Below are 12840 nucleotides of genomic sequence, written 5' to 3'. Positions count from 1 at the left end.
CACCCTCCCACCCAGGCTGCTGGGCTTGGAGGAATTTGAGAATAAACAGGAATAGAACCAGCAGTAAAGTCATTATTTCTTTTCAATTTTCTTTGAAGATCATCTACTTCAGGCAAGGCCACGAAGCTTACGTGCGGGCGGTGAGGAAGGCAAAAATTTACAGTATTAACATGCAAAAACAACCATGGAACAAAATGGAACTCAGGGTAAGTTAAACAAATGCTTTAGAGAGCTGGCTGTCTCTGCAATGTTCCATTGACATTAAAAAAAAAAAAAAAAGAAGAATTAACTTCAAAATGTTAATATCAAAATTGTAAGCATTAAAATGGTTTTCATTAACACAAAGCCTTTAGTTAACTTCAAAATGTTAATATCAAAATTAAAATTGTAAGCATTAAAATGTTTTTCATTAACACAAAGCCTTTAAATCTGCTCCTGTCCTGATAATAGGAAGCCAAAAGGATATTAAAGATTGTGAAAGTTGATCTAGCGTGGTATCCTTGCCTGATAGTTTAAAAAAATAGTAGAATATTAAATAAAAAGTCTGAGTGGTTAAGCTCTGGAACAGATTGGTTCCAGTCAGAATCTCAGTGCATCCTTGAAGGCTTCTCAGAGCTCAGCAGGGCAAGCTCAGGTTTACATAGATATATTGATTATATTTTCTTATCCTTTTACTTTGAACCACCAAGTCCCTTAATATTAAATCCACAGTGTTGCCATATTTTTTTCTGATTTACTCAGATTTCATATCAAGAGAAGGGCACATATATGTGCTGATAATCATATGTGTGTGTACCAGTGGTTCTGTTAATGAAAATAATTGCTTTACTGGAAAAATAACCAGTTTCTAGTCATAGGTATTCAGTGATTCCAGTGGTGATCTTCAAAAGCTTCATCAGCTTATGAGGAAAAGGAAATAGCATTTCACTTGGGATAGAGATCTTACCACCAGCTGGTGTTTGACAGGATGTGAAGATAAAGGCTATTGTTGAATTTCCTCTTTAAGAGGAAGGATTTCCTTTCATTTCTCCTGTATGTTGCTCAGCAAGGATGAGAGGCCCTGGGTTTGGTCAGGTACAACCTTTGTTGCTGTCAGTGTGGTTAAAACCAGAGTATGTTCATCAGAGCCTTATAACAAAAGTTAAATCACTTGTGGTATCCTGTTCACAGAGCTACCAAGGGAATGAGCATCTGACCTCTTTCTTATTTTTCTTTTAAAAGTGGCTGTGGTTGGTTTTTAGTGTTTGGAAAAGAAAACTTTTATGGGTGAAATTACCTTGTCTGTAGAGTGGAAACCTATTTAGCTTTCCTTAATATGTTTTGTACTTTGACATGGATGGGTTTGGTTTTAGCAGGTTAAAATAACACTGTTCCATGCTTGCTCCTAAACAGGAACAAGAATTTGTGAAGACTGTAGGAATTAAATATGAGGTTGGGCCTCCAACGCTGTGCTGTTTGAAGCTTGCATTCCTAGATCCAATCACAGGCAAAATGACAGGAGAATCATTTTCCATAAAGTAAGTCACTGAAATGCTGATGACATTCTTCAAGAGATTTTTCTTGCTGTTTAGAAGCTTCTCTTCCCTTCCCTTCTTTTGTTGCAAGTCAAGACAATGGCATTAATTAGTTACTGGGCCAAACCTGAAAACAAAATGCATGAAATGTGTTTGGAGACTGTTTTATACATGTGGAACTGTGTTTCTGGGTCATAGAAGCAATTTTTTTTGTCTGTTCCATGAAGGTACCATGATATGCCAGATGTTATTGACTTCCTTGTGCTGCATCAGTTTTATAATGAAGCCAAAGAAAGGAACTGGCAAATAGGTGACTACTTTTTTTTTTCCACTTCCATATGGTTTGCAACATTTTGGCAGCTGTTTAATAGGATACTGCATCTCTGTGGTATGATGTGATGTGAAGGACTGTACCACACATGATGTTATAGTGATCTTTGGAGACTTTATTTGATGTTTGCTGCAATTCCTGTAGCAGAAAAGAAAGAGAAATGAGGGAAACTGTTACAAAGCCTGAGAGAGCAGAAGAATCTACTGTTATATTGTGATTTGAGGCATGGAGAGAGTGGTGACTAATGACTGGAGAGGTGAAAATCTCCCTTTAGGGGGGAAGGGCTTGATTCCTGCAGTGCAAAATGTGAGAACTGAAGTAGTGCACTTAGGAAAGATGAAGCTGATTCTCTAAAAAGCAGTATTTAACAATTCTTGATGTTATTCTTCTGCTGAATGCCATTTTTTCCCTTCCAGGGGATAGATTTCGCAGTATAATAGATGATGCTTGGTGGTTTGGAACAGTGGAGAGTCAGCAGCCTTTCCAGGCAGAATATCCTGATAGTTCCTTCCAGTGCTACTGTGTCCAGTAAGTATTTGTCATGTGTGTTTGTGTGTGATGTGTCACGTGTGTGTACATGCTCTGGCTCTCCCAGGGGTTTAGGTGCAACTTAAGTGTGTACCTCAAGAACTGGGATCCTTTTTTTCCATTGAAATACACAATCAGCCACTTGGGTTTTGTGTTTCAGTCTGAACTTACTCCTAAAGCAACACTTTTGGTGTAAACAGCAGAGCAGTGAATATATCGAAGATAGAAGACAAAAATATATCCTAGATAGAAGACAAAAACAGGGAGCTGGAATGCAGCTAGTGACATGTCTTGTGTCTGGGAGGCAGGACCTTTTGGCTTGAAGTCTGGTGGAGAAAAAGTGTATTGTTATATTCAGCTCTAACACTGGAATGTATTTTTGTTTTTAATAGCTGGGACAATAATGAAAGAGAGAGGATGAGTCCATGGGACATGGAACCCATTCCAGAAGGAAGTAAGTGTGTGCTGGATTCACACCTGCATACAACATAGAGCTTTTGGCTGCTGCTGCTGGTAGATGCTTACTGTTGGTGAATTCTTCCATCTTTAGCTGCTTACCCAGAGGAGGTTGGTGCTGGAGTTCCTGTGACTCCAGATGAGCTGACAGCTCTTCTCTACAAGCCCCAGGAAGGAGAATGGGGAGCCCATTCCAGAGATGAAGAATGTGAGCGAGTCATCGGGGGGATTGAGCAACTTCTTTCCCTTGGTATGTTCAGAAAGAAAAGGTGGAAGGGTTAAGAATATCCATGTGGTGGCACTGGACTGAAGAGTAGACAGGTTGGAGTGTTGGGAGTTAGGGAGTATTTGAAATGTCCTCAACCAAATCATTGAAAAGAGCCTTTTAAATTTCATATGGTGTTATATATTCCCTTTTTTCTGGGACTTGACCTGCTTCCTTTCAAATTACTGTGGATTCTCAGTGGGTCATACCTAAATATGAATGAGGAAGATGTTGAATTAAACTCTTAAAAAAAAAAAAACAACCAGCAAATCCCCACCAACAAATCCCTTGTCATTAGTTTGGAGCTGTTTAACAGCGTGCTGTGATTTAAATCCTATCCTGTATTTACACCCAGGACATGTCTGTGTTGCAGTTTGTGTTGCTTGTTGTAGTATTCCTGTTGGAAATCCATATGCCACGTTGCTTTTTAGCAATATGGTTGGCTGCTGGCGTGCAAATCTCAGAGGTGATACTTAAAAAATGCTTTTTCAGGAGGAGTTAACAGATGGTACAAGAGGAAGGATCCTCCCCTTTGGGTAATGACATACCCAGCTGTAGATCTGTGTTGCTTTCACTGAATTCTTAGAAAGAAAACCCAGCAACCATTTCTAAGGAGTCTAGTTGTCTTTAACTTCCCTTCTGGTATCTTCTGGGGCATCTAAATTGGTTTGATCTTTTGTCTTTCAGACATTTCTAATCCCTTTGCTGTGCCAGTGGACCTTAGTGCCTATCCCATGTATTGCACTGTCGTTGCTTACCCGACTGACCTCACCACCATCAGGAGGAGACTTGAAAACAGGTTTTATAGGTCAGTTGGGTTTTGATTTGTAGTCTACATCTACTACAGCCCCATTGAGGAGAATGTTTAGCTGCATGCCAGGAAAAAGCAGGTTCATCTGCATCTGGAGTGTCTGTTTTGTTCAACATAGAGCCTTACTCTATGGATTCGGTGTGTTTGCTTCATGGGTGCCTCTGCTTGTGCTGCAGTTGCCAGAAGTGGGCTAAATAGTGCTGTCAACTGGAAATCTCTGCTCTGCCAGTTAACCTGGGGATAAATAACATCCAAATTGTTTTGGTTTTGCCCCTGAGCACCACTTTATCTCTAAGGCTTTCTCCTAGTGGGAGCAGCCAGCAGTCTTCTTCAGGAGGTTTGTTTCCCTTTTCCATTCAGCCTGGCATGCCAGGGCAGTCAGCAGTGTGTGAGCAGAAACCACTCTCCTGGCTCTCCAACAACCTGCTGCTCCTGGATCTGAGCTACCCAATTCCTTTTTACTGAGAATCCTACTGAATCCAGAAGGCAAATGACAAACACCTCCCTCTCCATCCCTCCCCTTTGTGTGCTGCAGGAGGATCTCTGCGCTGATGTGGGAGGTACGATACATTGAACACAACGCCAGGACTTTCAATGAGCCAGACAGTCCAATAGTCAAAGCAGCCAAAATTGTTACAGATGTCTTACTTCGCTTCATTGGGTAGGTGTTTCTGCCACAGACCTCCCATCCTGACTTCCTGAGGCCTTTGCTGATGTATTTTGGCTTTTGTTGTTGTCCTGCAGGGATCAGAGTTGTACTGATATATTAGAAATCTATAACAAAGTGAAAGCAGAAGATCTGAGCAGTACTGATGAAGAAGAGGAGGTAAGACCATGAAATCTGCCTTTTTAAATCAGCACTTGAAAAAACTGAGGCAAGATTTTTGTGGAGTTTTTATTTGATGGGTGTTTGCACCGAGTTTTTGAGAAGAGCTGGTTCAGGCTGTTTGTGTTGCTCACCTGGGGTGATAATCTCCCTTAAGGAAGTAAAAATGGTTCTTGCAACTGCCTCTCTTTAATCTTTGCTCAGCACAGACAGTTGGGCTGTGTGAGGAAGTATGAGTGAGTAGGGGAAATGCAAACTGGAGCTGTCACTCAGCCTGCTGAGCCAGAAGGACAAGAGCTCTCCTGTTGTCAGCAAGGCAGCAGAGCTGGTTTTCTTATGTAATTCTGCATCATTTCCCATCCGTTGTACCATGGAGTGAAATCACAGGTAGAAACAGGGTTAGATATCACTTCCTTGAACTTTTTTTTCCCCACCTTACACCTTTTTCCCTTAAATTGTAGACATTTTGAAACGTGCTGTAGTTTCTGTTGCAAGGAGGTGACCCATTATAACCTAAGTCACTTGGTTTTGATTTACTTTTTCAGTGTTTCTCTCTAATACAGGAGCCAATATAAGATTAATTCAGGAGGTTTCTTCCCTCCTCCCTTCTCCAACATACACTCCATTGCTGCAATTTGAAATATTTAAGTTAAACCTGGTGCTGCTTGAACAGCTCATGGCTGGTGCTGTTGTCTTGGATTTGTATTGAAACTTAAGATCTATGCTACAATGTAATCACTTAATTACTTCTCTAAGACTGAAGATATAATAATGAGATCTATTTTCACAGACTATTAAAAGAGCACTTTGAAGAACATGAGGGATTTCCAGGACTTTAATATTAGACCTTCTTTTTCCAACTCAACCTTCTTGTCCTTTGTGAATCTCGTGCGTTCCACGTCAAGCAGTGATCAGAAGTGCCCAAAACTGCTGCTGCATCACCCTCCTTTCTCTTTTCCTTGAACCTCTCGTTGCATTTGAGTAGTTTAAAACCTTTTGTTGTTGGCTGGCTGTTTTTCAGCCCTTTTCCCACTGCTGAGGGTGCCCCCGAGCGTGTGTGTAATCATCCCCTTTGCCTTTAGGTGGCAGAAGTTGATGTCGATTCGGATGCTCCAGGAACTTCCTCTGGTAAAAGAAGGGTGAGGAAAACATTTCTGGCTCTTGAGGGGAGATGGAGCAGGCACTGAAACACTCCTTGGGCTCTGGAGTGGTTTAAATTGGGCACAATCTGTTGAGGTAGCTGTGTGAATTCAGTTGCATGGGTGGCTAACTGTTGGCAGACAAAGGAAATTATTGTGCAGGAAAATTTAACTTCATTCCTGAAGAATCCTTTTAGTTTTTTTTTTTCCATTATTTGACTTGAAAGAGACCTAGAACAGAATCTTACTGCAACTCTGGTTTTACTGGTGGGAATCTGCTTTGAATCAGAACATGAGTAAATGAATAGGAACTTAAAGTGAAAAATTTGAATATTCTGAAAAATTCAGGACTGTTTCTGTCTCCCTGCAGGTGAGACGACGAATAAAAAGACAGCCCATGAAAACAAGTCCTGATGCTTGGAAAGAGCAATGCAAGCAGTTGTTAAACCTGATTTATGAAAGAGAGGACTCTGAGCCCTTTAGACAACCAGTTGATCTCTTCTCCTATCCTGTAAGTGCAACTTTCATATTCAAAATCGTTCATCCTTTGAGAAAACATCCAAGCTGGGCATGTTTCTGACCTCTCCCTTTATGAGATGAAATGTGCTGATGTCTTCAGAGGATTATCTGCAGTAAAAAGAGTATCAAGTAGAAATAATTTCTTGAGAGCCACTTGGGGGGTTTTAGTGCTGGAGGGTTTGATGGGCTTCTGTTATTTTCTTGTTTCTGACCTCTCCCTTTATGAGATGAAATGTGCTGATGTCTTCAGAGGATTATCTGCAGTAAAAAGGATATCAAGTAGTAGATATCAAATAATTTCTTGAGAGCCACTTAGGGGGTTTTATTGCTGGAGGGTTTGATGGGCTTCTGTTGTTTTCTTGTGTATCCTGACAGGATTATCGAGATATTGTAGACACTCCTATGGACTTCAGCACTGTGAAAGAAACCTTGGAAGCAGGAAACTACACCAGTCCCTTGGAATTCTACAAAGATATTCGTTTAATATTCTGCAACTCTAAAGCTTACACTCCTAATAAAAAGTCTCGAGTAAGTAATACACTTGATTGGCTTCTTTCAGAGTCCCTGGGCCCTACATGAGCACAGTGCCTGAAAAAAAGGCTGCATCTGGAGAGCAAAGACTGCATGGGGAAATGAAATGAAGTAGTGGATGTCAGTTCTGGGACCTGTGGTTACAAATTTGCTTCCTTCTGCTCACACAGATCACTTCTGAATTTCCTTTTTGTCTAAACTTTGAACTTAAAGCTTCTGAGAAATTCTGTGGTGACTGTTGCAACTGTGTCTTTGAATGTTTGTAGAAGAAAACTGATCACCAGTGGCTTGTATTTTTCCAGTCATTCCAGAAAACAAGGCTATCAGGTTGATAATGGCATATAGAGAGAGATAAGGGTCTTTTAAAATCTCCTGCTAATGCAGATATTATGCACTATTTCTACTGCCAGAGTTGCTGAGAGCACTGTGATAGTTATTTTTCTTTTCTAATTGACTTAGTACCCTTGGCAAAACTTTTGCACAATGTTGCCTGTGTTTTTCAGATGCTAATGTTGCTTTTTTCAGGAATAGGAATCTACTTGTGGAGAAAATATGTGTTGGATTGGAGCCTTAAGCAGGATATGGCAAGAGGGACAGGAAAGATCAAAATGTTACAATTTGAAGGTGTTTTGAGGCAGGGAAAAGGACTGGTCATGTAAATGTGGCTGTTTGATGTGTGTTCCTGTGCCTATCAGCTTTCCCTAAGCTGCTAAATGATCAAATGATTCTAAAATTTTCAATATATTGTTAATACTCAAAAAATGATAAGCTTGCACAAAGACACATGCAGTTTTTACTGCTCTTGATCAAAAAAAGAGAGTTTGAGTGGTCGATGCCTTCATAATGTGAAAGCAGATAGAATTTTGGCTGTATTCCTAGATATTAAGTTGTAACAAGCTAATTATTATAAAGGAAAGCTGCACATCCAATAAGATGCTTAAGCTGTGACAAAATCACATCTCTGAAACTTGTCATTTAGCAGAGTGCTGGTCACAAAGTTATCCAGTTTCTTCCCTAGAAACAGGAGCACTCATAAACTCTTAGGAAACACATGCAGTTTGGCACTAGACTGAGATTATTCCTCAAAGCACAATAATATGTAGAATTTAATCTTACTCCTGTCAGATTTTCCCGTGGCACCTAACATGGTGCAGCACAAGGTTTTATTCTGCTAGGTGCTGATGAGCAGAGAGGGGGCTGGAAAGAGTTCTCAGTGCAGGTGTGAGAGGTGCTGGGTGGGAGGAAGCAGGAGGTGGTGGGACCTCACTCATTGCTTGAAGAAGTAGTAGAAGTAGGGGTGGGTGTGGATGAGGAAACAGCCTCAAGTTGCCCCAGGGGAGGTTGAGGTTGGAGCTGAGGAACAATTTCTTGCCCTGGAGGGTTGCCCAGGGCTGTGCCAGGCTGCCCAGGGCAGTGGTGGAGTCCCCACCCCTGGAGGGGTTCCCAAGCTGTGGAGATGTGGGGTGAGGGACACAGGGCAGTGGGGACCTGGCAGGGCTGGGGGACAATGGGACTTCATGATCTTGAAGGTCTCTTCCAACAAAAACAATTCTATAAGGGAAATCAGTGGAGGATTGCAAGAAGACAAGTGATCTGAGGGTGTTTTATGTGTGCTTGACATCTGAATGATCTGGGTGAGTTATTAACTGCTTGCCCGCTCCTTGGGAACTTCCTGGTGTATTAATAAGTGAACAGCTTGTGAGTCAACTCCCAAATTGCTTTAATTGAGTGGCCCATCAATATCCATTTGCTGAAGTACCAAGCAGTGCCTTGGAGAGGGGAGCCTTGCTGGAGGGCTGGGGCACAGAGCTGGGCCTTCTGCCACAGCTCCTTCCTCTGCTGCCAAACAGCTGCCAACATCCTCAGGTTTTCTACCCCAATTTTACCACCTGGGCAACAGCATCCTGAAGAGAGAAAGGAGGGCAGGATGCTGCACAGCAGAGCTGAGGAAAGAGGCATTGCTAAAATACAAGGGTCTGGGCAAAAAATGAGTTAGATGAGTCTAAATAAAACTCTGTCAAAGAGATTTTATGTTCAGACTGCAAGAAATGGGAAGAGGTCTCGAGTGTAAGATGTTATCATCATCTTCTTGATGATGTTTCAGCCTGGAATACAGAGAAATAGCCATGAATGGATTTGTGGATGAGGACTGAGGGGAGGCAAGGCTTAGAAAGAGGACAGGAAAATGGTTTAAGGCTTTTGACATGTGGCTTACAGAAAATAGGAATGAAGATGTCTTAGTTGGCTTCTGCTTGAAGCTCTGTAGAGCTGGTGTAAGGACTCAGCACTAAGGAATTAAAGCAAAAACCAGGATGAGGGGGCAGTGAAGTTCCCTTGGTACTTCAGGTTGTCCTCTGATGTGCTTCCATGCTTTATGAAAATGAAAAAGATGAAAGAAAGGAGACTAGATAACTGTTTTCCTTTTAACTCTGTGAATATTTATACTCTAATTAAATCCTTTCATGAAAGCACTTCCTGTTGCAAAAAGATGAAAGAAAGGAGACTAGATACCTCTTTTTCCTTTTAACTCTGTGAATATTTATACTCTAAATCCTTTCATGAAAGCACTTTCTGTTGCAAGAACACCCATGTACCATGGAAGGAGATGATGTGAAGAACCCCAGAGCTGAATGTCACCATGAGTTTTTCTTGTGTGCTCCAAAGTCTGGGCATCTTTGAGGTGTTTTTTCTTTGCTGATTTAGTTGTTCAGCTTCTAATAAGCACGACCCTGCCTTCTTACTCCAGATTTACAGCATGACACTTCGACTCTCTGCCTTATTTGAAAATCACATGAAAGATATCATCTCTGAGTACAAGTCAGCAATGCAGTGTCAGAGGAGGAGAAGGCCACGGTACCGAAAGCGGCTAAGGAGCAGCAGCAGCTCCCCCTCGACCAGCAGAGCATCCAGGTGACGTGGGGGTGGGCTGAGCTGCTCTCATAACACTGGGGCAGCTGGTTTTTTGGGGGATAAAAATCGTGAGCTCAGATCCCAGGCTGGGTTTGTAGCCTCTGCCAGGCTGAGCTGGGCTTGTTCAGCCTGGAGAGGAGAAGGCTCCGGGGACACCTTCAGGGGGCCTGTCAGAAAGCTGGGGACAGACTTTTGAGCAGGGCTTGTTGTGACAGGGCAAGGAGTGGTGGTTTTAAACTCAAAAAGGGAAAGATTTAGGTTAAATAGAAGGAAGACATTTTTGCTGCTGAGGGTGGTGAGCCCCTGGCCCAGGCTGCCCAGAGAGGTGGTCACTGCCCCATCCCTGGAACCATCCCAGGGGAGGTTGAGGGCTCTGAGCACCCTGCTCTAGCTGCAGATGTCCCTGCTCCCTGCAGGGGGTTGGACCAGATGAGCTTTAGAGGTCCCTTCCAACCCAAACTCAATTCTATGATTCTATTCTAACTGGATTATTTGTTTTAAAAGGTGAGGTAAAAATCTTATTCTTGCAAACTCAGGTGCCTTTAGGAAGCAGAGGGATACTGCAGCTGGTTTTAGTGCTACTACACCTGTGCAAGCACTAGGAACAAGAGATCCCTTGTGTCACACATTTGCTGCAAAACCCCAGGTGCTTTGCAGGGGAAATTGGGTTTTGTTTGAGTCTTTTGGTACTAACGTTTTTATCTCTTTGGGATATTTTGTGTCTACAGCCCAAAAGGGAAACAGAAGCAAATGAAGATTCAACCTAAACCCAACCAGAATACCTCACTGCCTTTGACTAGGACTAGTTCTTCAGTTTCATCTCATGGTGAGGAGAAACTTTTCTCAATGCATCCTTTCTCTTGCAGCAACTTGTGTGGGTAGGTGAGAGCTCAGTCATGAGACACACACAGAACCCACCTGCTGAAAGAGCAAGTAGCAAAGTCATGGAAATGGGTTCTCTGTAGATTGTGTTGTCTGAACTTGGCCCTCCAGCTGCTGGTAAGGGTCAGAGGATAAGGAACCTGGGTCTGTCCTGATCTAGTGACAGGAACCTGGAGTTCCTGTATGATCATAAATATTTTAAACTTCCTTTGGATTACACCCCAGAGGCATCTGTCTCTCCATGACTGCAGAGGCAGCTTGGTGGGATCCACCTGCTGACTTGGGCTAACTCAGGCAGGACAAAACCTCCCCAGAACACCTGGCATTACAGCCCTGTACATAGAGGATAAAAATGACTCTGTCACCTTAGTGGTGTCCTGTCTAAAGTTTCAGATACAGCAGAGGAACCTCTGGGTTCAGGCACTGGTGAAGAGCTGGGAGGTCAGCCCTCTTCCTCAGGCTCCAATGCACAGACCCGGAGTGGAGCTGCCATTGACCCAGGGAAAAGCAGACCACTCAGAAGTAAATCTACACCAGTGAAACAAGGTGAGAAATAATGTGTTCTGTTCTCTCCAACACTGGTTTCACTAGAAATGAAAGGTGTTGCTTCTCTCCAATGCTTATGATCCTCTCAACAGAGTCTGGAATTATCCTGTATTCCCAATTCATGCAAAAGAATTGAAGTTCCCTCTCTTTTTGTAGTTCTGTGGTCTCTTGTCTGAAGTGTGGTGTGCACATGATGCACTTCAGGGAGGTCCTTTAAAATCTTTCCAGCTTGACTGCTCTTCTTGAGGATTACAGTTCCTTCAGGAGTTTCAAAAAGCAAAGCAAACCAAAAGAATCCCCACCCCAGTGCCTTGTCCTTTCATTAATCAAGTTGAAATCAAAGATGGAAACAAAAATTTAAATATTCTTGCTATAATCAAGACTAAGTGGTTGTAATTAGAAGGGAAGCAGTGTTTGAAAACTGTGGGATTTTGTCTCTGGGACATGTTCATCAGACTTTCCACTGAAGTAGGCATTGAATGAGCATTGCCTGAAACCCTGAAGCCTTTCTTGAGTCCATCTGCTGTGCTGTAGCAGTGGCGTGTGTTCCAGGTGAGCTTTTCATATCCCATGTTAAAGAAAATGCTTCATTTTCATTGTCAGATTCATAACTCTGAAAAAGTGTAGTGTTTTGGGTCAGAAGCCAGCAAGATACTTCATGTATTTTTAAGTTAAGGTGTTCAGTAACCCTAGTGAGCTTTGCTGGGTTATTTACTCTCTTGAAATCATGCTTGCCACAAATGTTCCCTGGACTAAGCCTTTGGAGAACACGCATTTGATGGGGAGTAAATACTGCTTGAGGAGTGTTATTTTTATATATATATATTTGAAATGATTCCTAAGTTTTCTCTGCCTTGGGCACCCTAGGTAGGATTCACCCAACTAAACGTTAGATGTTTGTGTCCAACCTACTCACTCTGGGCTGCTTTTGAGGGCTGGATCTTCACTGAGCTCTTAGCCAGCAGAGTTTGCAGGCCTTGCTGCCAGATAGGATGAGCTGTTTACTTTGCCTAATAAATTCTCCCCTTAGAGCACCTCTTTGTCTCCACAGCACTAGAGCTCGTCTGTGGTGAGTAGCTGGGAGCTGGAGCATCCCCAGGGCACTCCTCAAAGGCAGATGAGGCCAATCTCACTCCTTGTGCCCCCTTTGCCTCGGGCATGGTGCTGATAACCGAGAGGGCTGTTCTGTGTTTGCTTAGATCACTCTCCTGATGGACCACTCCCGAACGGTGACGGCAGAGAACCTCGGGCAGGAGTCAAGAGGAAGCTGCTGAGCGCATCAGAAGACGAGGAGCATCTGGAGGAGGCCGAAGAGGAGGAAAAGAAGAGGGAATTGAAGGAAAAATCTGGTTTGTCTTCCTCAGAGAGCGGGGAGTCGGGGTCGAGCTCCAGCTCGGAGAGCAGAAGCGGCTCCGATTCGGACTCGGAGTCGACGTCCCGAACGGACCAGGATTACATCGACGGGGACCACGACTACAGCAAAGTCCTGCAATCCAAAAAGCCCAAAAGGAAGCTCAAAAGGAAGCTCGGCGGGGGGAAACGCGGCTGGCAGGGCAGAGGGACGGGGAGGAGGGGCAGGTGG

The 12840-nt window shown here is 43.1% G+C and overlaps 1 protein-coding gene across 1 annotated transcript in view; it reads left to right on the top strand.

Annotated features, from left to right (window-relative positions):
* The window catches only part of BRWD3 (bromodomain and WD repeat domain containing 3), a gene marked incomplete at both ends in the record, with an annotated part of 44410 nt that extends 31576 nt beyond the window's left edge, over positions 1 to 12834 (top strand). The window contains 16 exons of the mRNA XM_008942922.1: positions 99 to 206; positions 1393 to 1517; positions 1742 to 1824; positions 2262 to 2373; positions 2766 to 2827; positions 2924 to 3079; positions 3782 to 3902; positions 4441 to 4566; positions 4650 to 4731; positions 5814 to 5870; positions 6241 to 6381; positions 6765 to 6917; positions 9667 to 9830; positions 10559 to 10656; positions 11100 to 11258; positions 12458 to 12834. Of these exons, the coding sequence (XP_008941170.1) occupies positions 99 to 206; positions 1393 to 1517; positions 1742 to 1824; positions 2262 to 2373; positions 2766 to 2827; positions 2924 to 3079; positions 3782 to 3902; positions 4441 to 4566; positions 4650 to 4731; positions 5814 to 5870; positions 6241 to 6381; positions 6765 to 6917; positions 9667 to 9830; positions 10559 to 10656; positions 11100 to 11258; positions 12458 to 12834 (2124 nt within the window). The remainder of the gene's footprint in view (positions 1 to 98; positions 207 to 1392; positions 1518 to 1741; positions 1825 to 2261; positions 2374 to 2765; positions 2828 to 2923; positions 3080 to 3781; positions 3903 to 4440; positions 4567 to 4649; positions 4732 to 5813; positions 5871 to 6240; positions 6382 to 6764; positions 6918 to 9666; positions 9831 to 10558; positions 10657 to 11099; positions 11259 to 12457) is intronic.
* Between the last annotated feature and the right edge of the window lie 6 nt (positions 12835 to 12840).

This window comes from Merops nubicus, unplaced genomic scaffold, assembly GCF_000691845.1.
Source record: "Merops nubicus isolate BGI_N331 unplaced genomic scaffold, ASM69184v1 scaffold2706, whole genome shotgun sequence".
Taxonomy (NCBI): Eukaryota; Metazoa; Chordata; class Aves; order Coraciiformes; family Meropidae; genus Merops; species Merops nubicus.
This window is presented reverse-complemented; position numbering and strand designations above follow the sequence as displayed.